At 48.1% G+C, this 11,479-nt stretch overlaps 1 protein-coding gene across 2 annotated transcripts in view; it reads left to right on the plus strand.

Moving 5' to 3' along the window:
* The window catches only part of fmr1 (fragile X messenger ribonucleoprotein 1), a 28,220-nt gene extending 17,315 nt beyond the window's left edge, over window positions 1–10,905 (plus strand). The window contains exons 11-16 of one of the 2 annotated variants that reach the window (XM_063000878.1): window positions 17–103; window positions 926–1,121; window positions 1,205–1,387; window positions 2,704–2,783; window positions 3,753–4,028; window positions 10,849–10,905. In XM_063000878.1, coding sequence (XP_062856948.1) covers window positions 17–103; window positions 926–1,121; window positions 1,205–1,387; window positions 2,704–2,783; window positions 3,753–3,923 — 717 coding nt within the window. In that variant the 3' untranslated portion in view covers window positions 3,924–4,028; window positions 10,849–10,905. Of the gene's footprint in view, window positions 1–16; window positions 104–925; window positions 1,122–1,204; window positions 1,388–2,703; window positions 2,784–3,752; window positions 4,029–5,077; window positions 9,478–10,848 lie in introns of those variants that run through there. The other variant, XM_063000877.1, reaches the window with a different exon arrangement.
* The last annotated feature ends 574 nt before the right edge of the window (window positions 10,906–11,479 follow it).

The following is an 11,479-nucleotide window of genomic DNA, read 5'->3' on the forward strand; positions in this document are numbered from 1 at the left end:
GTGATCGGAACTAAAGGGCATGGTGCCGTTCGTCTTCGTCGGGACGAAGGAAGCCATCTCGAACGCTCACCTGCTGCTCGACTATCATCTCAACTACCTGAAGGTACGCCTGAACGTTTACCGAAACTCGCCTTCGCCCAGGTGAGCTGCAGAATCCTCATGGTGGCGAGGCCCGGGTCCTTTCTGTGTGGAGTTTGCATGTTCCCCCTCGTGTCTGTGTGGGTTTGCTCCCCCGCGAGCTCCAATTTGTGAACTTGTGAACTGATGAACCTTGTGTAACCAGTCTGAGGGCGCTTCTTGTCCCCTACCAGCGTTGGGTTCCCACACAGTGCCACCCAACACTCGCCCAGGCGTCCGGACCAGACCTGTTATCTCATGAATGCAACCTAAGTGTGTAAAGCATGACGTTAAAATCCTAATAAATAAATAAATAAAAACATATAGGGTGCTCGGGTGGCACGGCGTGCTAATGCGCCGGTTCCAATGTCTGTCAGGATGCCTGGTTAGGTCGGCAGCTCTGCGATCACACTGTCTCTTTCCGTTTCCACTGCCATATGATATCTCCGGGACTGCATCGGGCGCCTGGGCGAGTGTTGGCACCGTGTGGGAACCCAATGCTGGTAGGTGACGAGAAGCGCCGACAGATTGGGTGATCCAGGTTGACTCTCCTCGATCAGACTGGGGTCGTGTCCCTTAAACACGACCCTCATGTGTATGTGTGGATGCCCGGCCAGGTTGGCAGCTCTGCACAGGTTAGGTGGTGAGTAGTTAGACCGCCCGTGCCACCCCAGCGCCCCCCTTTTTTTTTTTTACGAGGATTCCGTAGCTCACCTGGACGTAGGTGATGTTTCATTAACCGCTATTACATCTAATGAGGAATTAGATATGACTAAATTGGAGGTTAATTAGTACTCGTCGTGTTCAGGAGGTGGATCAGTTGCGGATGGAGCGGCTGCAGATCGACGAGCAGCTCAGACAGATCGGCGGGGGACCCAGAGCTCCGTCCGGCCGGCCGGATAAAGAGAAGCCGTTCGGCTCCGATAACGGCATGGGCCACCCGCGAGGGGGTAGACCGTTCGGCCGAGGCGGGCGAGGACGACGGGGGCCCGGCTTCGCCTCGGGTACGCGAACGTGAATAAAAATAAGTACAGAATATTTCTGGGGTTTTTTTTGTATTTAATGGCTTCTGTAAATTTCCCATAAGGCACCAACTCCGAAGCGTCGAACGCGTCCGAGACCGAGTCGGACCACAGAGAGGAGCTGAGCGACTGGTCTCTGGCCCCCACCGACGAAGAGTCCATGGGATACAACAAGCGAGTACCGGACGCACGCAAGAGGGGCGGCGGAGGCCGGGGCAGAGGAGGACGAGGACGGGGAGGATACAAAGGTCAGTCATAACCCTTTTCCACCGACGCCGAACTTGATTTTGAACCGGTTCCGTGTGTTTCCACCGTGTGTTTTCAGCGCGAACCGGGACGTCACCTGTGGGCGTGTCATGTTGTACTGCATTTTTATCTTTTAAACTTCACCTGATCACATTTCGAGCCGGTTTGCCGCTGATGTTTTCAAAGCGCCTTTAAAAAGGTGAACTGTGTGATAAGACGCGGTAAAAGTGACCCGGACAGAACGAACAACGCTTAACGTGAAAAATAAAGCGTGAAGCTTTTTCAACTCCCCGAGGTGCATAAACACACGTGAAGTAAATCCAGCTGAAAGTAGACAGATGTTGTATTTTAGAGTAGGTTTGATGGTTATTTCACGTAGATTAATGTTCGTGTCGTGGAACTTTAATGATGTTTCATCGCTCGAGTCGAGCGCTGAGTAAATCGCGGTGAGAGTGAAGCACAAAACGCTTCTCACGTCAGTGAACTAAAGAAAACAACAACTGAGACGAACACGTCACGTCTTCTCATCACCGACAGCTGATCCATACTTTTTACATAAAAACGAACATCTGTAACAGCAGCACAAATGCTCGCACATGATCTACACGCTCCGCCATGATGTTACTCTTTACTTTCGTTAAGTAACGCCCACCGTTTATGACGCAGACTTGGTTCTAAAAAACTGGTGGAAACGCACGTCGGTTCTCTACAGAACACCAAGGTTCTAAGAAACCTGAACAGAACCGGTTGAAGAACCATGGTTCTTTTGGTGGAAACGGGCTATCGGGTTTGTTTTTTTTCCTTTAATTTGTCACAGAATTGCCCGTCAAAGCGGATCTGACCCGCCAAGTCCGCACGACGTCTGGAAAATGTGCCGTGGTTTCTGGTACCAGGACATTACAGAGTTTGAACCTCGGCTCTGTTGCCGGTCAGCTGGCAGTGCTCGCAGGAGACGAAACTGGCCACTAGTCTGCTGGGTGGGAAAAGGCAGGACTAAAAAGTGGGCGGGGTCTTGTAAGGATGACGCAGTGTAAGGACCCTGGTTACTAGGCCGAGGCGCCTGTACAGAAGTGGAGGGACGTGGAGGTCGGCGCGTGAATCTCCACGAGCGAGACCGACCTCGCGCGCCGATCCACCGAAGTACGGGCGGATAAGTTCAAGCCCCACTGTCGCCAAGTTGCTGCTGTTGGGCCCCTGAGCAAGGCCCTTAACCCTCAACAGACTGTGTTGATAATTGTAAGTCTCTTTGGGAGAAAATCGGATCGTTCAGACGTTATAAATTCTCATGAACGTTTTGAACGCTTGTGTGTTTGGTTAGGTGAGGACGTGCACTGGAGCGACTCGCGGCCCCGGAACACCAGAGACTCCAAGCCGCGCCTTCAGGAGGATTCACTACAGGTAAACCTAGTGACCCGCCCTGCTCCCCACTACCTACCTGATCAGCTGCCTCAGTAGAGAGGATCCTAATAAGACCTGGAGCTCATGAGGCAGATTATTTAGACGCTCTACTTATACAGAGATTACGCCGATTACGTCACCACAGTTTTAGCTTACTAAGCTAACACAGTTAGCCTCAGGTCGCACAACCCTCTAGCACGTCAGCTAACGTGTCATTCACTTATATCATTCTGGGAAGTCTTCCTACAAGACTTTGGAGCGTGTCTGTGGGAATTTGTTCCCATTTAGTCAACAGAGAAGAGAAGGACGAGAAGAGAAGATCCGGCTCACCGTCCGAGTCAAATTCATCCCGAAAGTGTTGAGCTGGGTTGAGTGTTCACCAGGGCTCTGTGTAGAGCAACTAGTCAAACCGTGTCTTTGTATGTAGAGGGACTTCCCCAAACTGTTGCCACAATGTTAAAAGCACATCATTCACCTTATATCATTTCATACACCTGTTAGCAACGGATGTTGGGAGAGACATTAGGATCATTAGGAGGGGTGTCCACATACTTTTGGCCATATAATGTAGCCGCAAACATTTGGCTCAAGGGTCAAATTTAAAGACCGCAGACTATCACGCACCCCCTCCTCACAGAGATCCGAGTCGCATACGGAGAGACACGCTGTGCCTTTTATTTCATCATCCACCCCCCCCCGAACATAGTCAGCCTCCCTCCCTCAGGCGTGGCCAGTCTGCTAGTCTGCTGGGTGGGAAAAGACGTGACTAAAAAAGTGGGCGGGGTCTTTGACGCCGAGGAAGGACCAAGGTTAGTAGCCCGAGGGACGTGGAGAGCAGCGCGTGACATGCGTCGGACAGAAGGCGTGTCAGGAGAACACTGGAGAGGAACTGGCTATGTCTAAATTGTGAGAATAAATAATGTTAAGAGGTGTAAGTAAATCTAGCGAGCAGATTCTGTCTCATTTCAGATTCGTGTGGACAGCAATAACGAGAGGAGCGTCCACACCAGCCGAGGCCCCCCGGGGCCCGCCGCAGACTCCGGCCCCGGCAGGCAGAGGAACGTCAAGGAGCGAGTAGGGATCAGGAAAGACAAGCAGGACGGCGCGGACGGCCCGGTCGTGTTGAACGGCGTGTCTTAAACAAACGACCCGAGCCGATCCGAATCCCCGACGTCCCCGGCGCCCGACTCCACCGATCCTGAAGCTTCTTTCATTAGAGACTCGTTATAGGCCGAAGAGAAGCAGGTCAGTAAACGGGGGGGGGGGGGGGGGGGGGGGGGGCAAATAGAATCGTCTCTGCCGTCGAATTTTTTTGTAGTGTGCATCGTCTCGACTTCGAGGCGTCTCTTCAAACGTCTCATCGCGGGAACAGAAGCCGAGGGGGTTTGTTATCCACTTTCTAGACCACGACTAAAGACTTTCGGGAATAAAAATAAATAAACAAACAAAAAAAAAAACAACAACAAGGTTCTGATGTTTTGGGCCACGTCATGGCGTTTTTACTTTTACTTTCGCTGTCTGGTTATTAGAGGCCATCCTGATGCCAGCTTCATTGCTAAAATGTAAAAAAATAAGTTAAAAAACATGAATAAATGAATAAAATGTATAAAAAAAAAAGACGTCACGTAGATGTGAAGACGCTCCTGAATGATTCTGTGCCTTTGATTAGCGGCGATAAGTTCCGAATTCGGTCGTTTCCAGTCAGGGAGGAAGAGGAAAAAGTAAAATACGCGGTGCGTGTACATACGGAGTTCCGCGTTTCGTTTTCGGTAGGGGGGCAGCACTTCATCCGAGCGGAGACGAGAAACTACCCGGCGAGTTCGGCGATACGATTAAGCGATTAAATAGACGCACTTCTTTCATCTAGTGATGAGCTACGACAGAATACGTTTGGTTTTGTTTGTGTGTGGGTTTGTTATCTGGGATTTTCTTTCCTCTCCGTTTCTACTTTGTATTTACCGTCCAGACTCTCAAGGTCACTCCTGTCTCCACCTCGAATTCAGGGGAAAAAAAACAATAAAACATGGTGAACATACCAAATTTCACACGCCTTTTATCTTCGTTCAGTTCTGAGTTTCTTTTAGCAGCACGTTTCTGTATCACCTGACCCTCTGAGGCGCGACGCTTATGGGGTCAGAACGCCTCCAGAACCCTACGTTGTGGGCACCTGTTCCTAATAAACTGCTCGTGTAAGAGCGCAGCACTTCAGTTCAACTTTCCCTGAGCAGAGACCCAAACTCTATATGGACAAAAGTATTTGGACGCCCCTTCTAATTGTTGAATTTGTTCTTCAGGCTTCCAGCTTTGAACATCAACTGATCAATCAGCACCCAGCCCTACAGGTCCTGTCATGTTTTGACTGTCTGGGCACAAATTCCCACAGACGTACTCCAAAGTCCTGTGAGAAGCTTCTCAGAAGAGCGGCTGTCGTTGTAGCTGCTCATGGGGGCAAAGCGTCTCCAGAACCCAAAATTGTGGGCACCTGTTCCTAATAAACTGCTCGTGTAAGACTGCAGCACTTCAGTTCAACTTTCCCTTCTGATTGTTGAATTTGTCCTTCAGGCTTCCAGCTTTAAACATCAACCCGATCAATCAGTTCCCAGTCATACTAATGCTGTCATGTTTTGACTGAACAGGCACAAATTCCCACAGACGTACTCCAAAGTCCTGTGAGAAGCTTCTCAGAGGAGCGGCTGCTGTTCTAGCTGCTTATGGGGGCAAACTGTCTCCAGAACCCTAGTTTAGGGGCACCTGTTCCTAATAAACTGCTCGTGTAAGAGCACAGCACTCTAGTTCAATTTTACCTTTACTGTATATGGCAAAAGTATTGGGACGCCCCTTTCTAATTTTTGAATTTGTGCTTCAGGCTTCCTGTTGCTTTGCAGCAACAGTTTAGGGAAGGTCTGTTCCCGTTTAAGCATGACCGTACCCCTGTGCACAAAGCAAAGCTCTATAAAGAGTTTTGGGATGAACCGGAACATCAACTGTTATACAAATGCTGCCATCTTTTGAGTGAATGGGCACACATCCCCACAGACGTACTCCAAAGTCCTGTGAGAAGCTTCTCAGAAGAGCGGGCGGGTGTCGTTCTAGCTGCTCATGGGGTCAAAACGTCTCCAGAACCCTAAAATGTGGGTGCCTGTTCCTAATAAACTGCTCGTGTAAGAGCGCAGCACTTCAGCTCAACTTTTCCCCAAGAACTGCTAATTGATATGCTTCTAGCTTTGCAGCAACAGTTTAGGGAAGGCCTGTTATCGTTTAAGCATGACTGTGCGCAAAGCAGAGCTTTATAAAGAGTTTTGGAATGAACTGGAACATCAACTGATCAGTCACAATATGACAGCATTTGTGTGGCTGGGCGCTGGACTCAACGGGAACAAATCCCCACAGACGTACTCCAAAGTCCTGTGAGAAGCTTCTCAGAAGAGCGGGTGTCGTTCTAGCTGCTCATGGGGGCAAAACGTCTCCAGAACCCTAAATTGTGGGCGCCTGTTCCTAATAAACTGCTCGTGTAAGAGCGCAGCACTTCACTTCAACCTTTCCTTGAGCAGAGACCCAAACTTTATATGGACAAAAGTATTTGGACGCCCCTTCTAATTGTTGAATTTGTATCTAAGGCTTCCAGCTTTAAACATCAACCTGATCAATCTGTTCCCGGCCATACAAATGCAGTCATGTTTTGACTGTCTGGGCACAAATTCCCACAGACGTACTCCAAAGTCCTGTGAGAAGCTTCCCAGAAGAGCGGGTGTCGTTCTAGCTGCTCATGGGGGCAAAACGTCTCCAGAACCCAAAATTGTGGGCGCCTGTTCCTAATAAACTGCTCGTGTAGAGCGCAGCACTTCACTTCAACTTTCCCCTCATGTGGCAAAAGTATTGGGACGCCCCTTCTAATGACTGAATTCGTGTTTCAGCCACAACAGTCGCTAACGGCTGTAATAAATCGATCATGTAAAGGAAAAGTCGTGCCTACGACTTTGTCCAGCGTGACTTGTGAAGCCGCACTGATCAGCTGAATGGTCACAAATTCCCGCTGTGAGAAGCCCGGTCCGTATTTTTAACCATATGGTGTACTCCTGTCGTCCTCTTATTACCTTGTCATGAGAAACGAGCATGATGCATGTGCAGAACCTCACGTCTGTTTGTTTTTTTGGGGGTGATTTTCATGAGCAGTAGGTTCCAGAGTCCTGGTCAAAATTCCTTCAGTTTTTTTTCTTTCTCCACGTTTCTGGGCGTGTCCTAATATTTACGACGAAGCGGGGCGTGTCTCATTACACGTTGGGTCTGTAGGTGATCGGAGACTGTCCGGTCGGTCCGGTGCCGTCAGTACACGTGTGTTTGGGTCAGAAGTTTACATACACTTGTTCTTTTGTTCTGTGGCTGAATAATTAAAAATCACTTTGTCACAAGTGTGAGTTTCTTACTGAGTTTATTTTATGGTTGTGTACATTCAGCAGCTTCGGGGGCTCGGGTTCGGATCTCGGAGGTGCACTTGTACTTGTAAGTGCAGGTCCCAAGCCCGGATGCGATAAGGAGGGTTACATCAGGAAGGGCGTCACCTCTTCTAATTATTGTATTTATGTTTTTCAGCCACAACTGTCACAGGTGTAATAAATATAATATATAAATATATATCATATAAGGGAAATCACATGCTGCCAACTTTGCAGCAACAGTTTAGGGAAGGTCCTTCCCAGTTCCAGCATCAGCAAGCTCTGTATAGACATGACGAACTCCAGCGTCCTGCACAGAGCCCTGAACTCAGCACCACTCAACAGCTCCGGAACGAACCGGAACCTTGACTGATGGATCAGCACCCAGTCGTACCGACTAAATGGGCACAGATTCCCACAGACATACTCCAAAGTCTTGTGAGAAGCTTCTCAGAAGAGCGGCTTTTGTTCCAGATGACGAGATCACACACAGGTTGGACGTCCGATAAGCTCATGGTCAGGCGTCCGAATACTTTTGGCCATATACTGATATACTCTTCAAGTGGTGTAGGCACCTACGCCTTCAATCGGCCAAAAAAAGGAAGAAGTTGTAGCTTAGCGGTTAAGGTACTGGACTAGTAATGAAAAAGTCGCTGGTTCAAACCCCATCACTACTGGACTGTCACTGTTGGGCCCTTGAGCAAGGCCCTTAACCCTTAATTGCTCAGACAGTACACTGTCACACACAGAAATGTCCTCTAAATGCCGAAAATGTTTGATTTTCTCTCCGAGTCTCTCGCACTTAATGAGACATTGATGCTGTGAGGCTGAGGGCTAACACGTGCTTCCTCCGACACACGTCCAGCCAGCCAGAGCACATTTTGAACAGATTCTCGGGTCACTCGGAGGTCAGTAAGCATGGACAAACACTCTCACGACGGCTCATATTTAGTGTCGTTTTGAGAAACGGCGGGATGGGAAGGACGTCGCTCTCTTGGACTCCTGGAAACAAGCAGCTTATTGGGGACAGAAACGTCCTGCCCCAACCTGCACCGGACGGTGATTATAAAACCACGTTTGTTGCGACTAGTGCAGTGGTTTCTTCTGTGCTTATTTTAAGTTTGTGACCTGGAAATACGGTCTTCTGCAAAAGTTTGCGGACACCCCCTGATTTGGATTTCTACATCGTCATTTCTACATGCATTTTTCCAGCGTCGTACCAACTTCTTAATGCCGTCACCAAAAAAACATTTTGGTTGAGCTCGTAGCCGCTGATGCGCCGCTGCTTTCACATCATCATCACATGAAAATCTTCTTCCCCTTAAAGCTTCTTTCAGCCTCCAAAAAGGTGGAAATCAGACAGAGCTAAATCCGGACTATAAGCGTCTCTCAGACACGAGCGATTACGACGCCTCCTACTACACAGCTTATAACCAAAATATACAAGTGAGGAAACTTTTTGAACATCCCTCGTAGTTCCCCCAGTAGATCTGGTCCTGAATTGCTTACCAGACTCGGTACAGTTTTGACACCGGATGCCCTTTCTGACCCGACCCTCCTATTTCCAACCGGACCTGCACCTCATAACATATCTGTTAGTCCTGAAACAGACAAAACATCTGATGAAGTATATAATCCGAAATGGCTCGTAGCCACTGATGCGTCGCTTGTTTCACATCATCATCACATGAAAATCTTCTTCCCCTTAAAGCTTCTATGAGCATCTGAAAAGGTGGAAATCAGACGGAGCTAAATCCGGACTATAAGCGTCTCTCAGACAACCGATTCCTTCTCCTACTGCACCCTCACCGCTTATAACCAACATATAAAAGTGAGGAAAGTTTTTGAAGATCCCTCGTAGTTTGTTCTGTTCTTCAGATGTCGCCACAGTGGATCTGGTTCCTCGACCCTCCTATTTCCATCCGGGCTTGGGACCTGCACTGTCAAGTGCACCTCATGACGACCAGGCGGTTCCACCCCCATTAGCCGATCATGATAGCACAGCTGAGATTCGAACCCTAGAAACCCCAGATCTCGGCGGTAGTGAGCCAGCATGCTTTACCATTTCATTGTCGTGACCCTTGCAGAACTTTTGCACCCGATTGTATTTATTTTATTAGTCTGTTCGTCTATTAGTCCCTGTATCCTCCTGTATTTGTGACGGAACAGACGGGGTTCTGTCTCGACACTGTTTGGTTAGAGTGTAAAATATTTTCTATGTGAGCAGTTTCAGTAAATAAAGCTCGATTTTTCCCTGCAAACGAGTGAGATTTTATTATTTTATTGTTTCGTTTAAATCGGAAGATTGTCGGTTCCACTGTTGGGCCCTTGAGCACGGCCCTTAACCCTGTCTGCTCCAGGGGTGGAGCAACGACTGACCCTGCGCTCTGACCCCAGGAAAAAGAAAGTCATTCTACTGTACACTGGGGCGGCACGGTGGCTCGGTGGGTAAAACTGTCGCCTCACAGCGAGAAGGTCCTGGGTTTGATTCCCAGGCGCCGCGATCCGGGTCCTTTCTGTGTGGAGTTTGCATGTTCTCCCCGTGTCTGCGTGGGTTTCCTCCCACAGTACAAAAACATGCAGTCAGGTTAATGGGAGACACTGAATTTCCCTGTGTGCCTTGCGCCCATTGAAAAGCTGGGATACCCTAATTGGATAAGCGGTTAAGTAAGTAAGTAAGTGAGTGTACACGTGTATATGTATATATGACAAATAAATTATGTTCTTCTCCTTCTGATTGTGTCTGTGGGAATTTGTGCCCATTCAGTCAAAAGGTGGCAGCATTTGTACGACAGGGTGCTGATTGATCAGTCGATGTTCCGGTTCATCCCAGAGCTGTTGAGTGGGGCTTATATTTGCAGGGCTCTGTGCAGGACGCTGGAGCTTTTCTTCACGTCTTTATAGAGCGTTCTCGTTCTGGAACAGGAAAGGGCCTTCCCTAAACTGTTTGTTCATTTCCTTTATTCAATACATTTATTTCGATTTAGTAATTAAAACCGGTGTCCTAATACTTTTTGTACTTGTAGTTTTTGTGAACTGTAGTGCGCCGGTTTTCCACAGGGTGGCGCTGTTTTACAGCATTAAAACCGCAAATACACGAGTCAAAGCAGATGTTTATGTTTTAATATTATTATGTTTGTTTATATATATTTTTTCTATCAGTATATTAAAGGGGGGGGGGGGGTATTTTGAGCATATCTAAATTTTAAGGACATCCCCTGCATATACACTATATATATTGTGATTACGACTTTGCAGTGCATTAATAAGAAACAACAACATAAACACGTACTGTACACACACACACACACACACACACGGACACGTGGTGGGTAGCACAGTCGCCTCACAGCAAGAAGGTCCTGGGTTCGATTCCCAGGTGGAGTGGTCCGGGTCATTTCTGTGTGGGTTTCCTCAGGGTGCTCCGGTTTCCTCCCACAGTCCAAAGACGTGCAAGTGAGGTGAATTGGAGATACACAATTGTCCAGGACTGTGTGTGACATTAAAACTTGTGAACTGAACTGATGAATCTTGTGTAATGAGTTACTACTGATCCTGTCATGAATGGAACTAAAGTGTAAAACCTGACGTTAAAATCCTAATAAATAAATAAATTCCTCATGTGTTCACAGACGCAGTTATGCTGGGACAGGAAGGGGCCTTCCCTAAACTGTTGCTGCACATTACAAGCATATTATTTCCTTTATTTTATAGATTTAGTTGGGTTCGGTAATTTATTATCCATGTTGTGTATTTATTGTGAACGCTAGTTGGAGTTTTTGGCACTGCGGTATTATTCCACAGGGTGGCGCTGTTTCACACCATTAAAACTGCATAAACACGGAGGCGGAAAAACTCAATGCAACTAAACCGTTATCCAGTCAGGGTCGCGGGGGGTGCTGGAGTGGAGCCTATCCCAGCTTTTCAATGGGCGCAAGGCACACAGTTCATCACAGGGCAGACACACACACCCATATAGGGCAAATTTAGTGTCTCCAATTAACCTGATCGCATGTTTTTGGACTGTGGGAGGAAACCCACACAGACACGGGGAGAACATGCAAATCCACACAGAAAGGACCCGTACCGCCCCGCCTGGGAATCGAACCCAGGACCTTCTTGCTGTGAGGCGACAGTGCTACCCGCTGATCCAACGTATAAACACATTTCCATAAACAGTGTCTCCATGTCTCAAAACACTGCACATTACATGCTTCTGACTTTGCAGCAACAGTTTAGGGAAGGCCTTGTCATCTTTTGACT

This window comes from Trichomycterus rosablanca, chromosome 8, assembly GCF_030014385.1.
Source record: "Trichomycterus rosablanca isolate fTriRos1 chromosome 8, fTriRos1.hap1, whole genome shotgun sequence".
Taxonomy (NCBI): domain Eukaryota; kingdom Metazoa; phylum Chordata; class Actinopteri; order Siluriformes; family Trichomycteridae; genus Trichomycterus; species Trichomycterus rosablanca.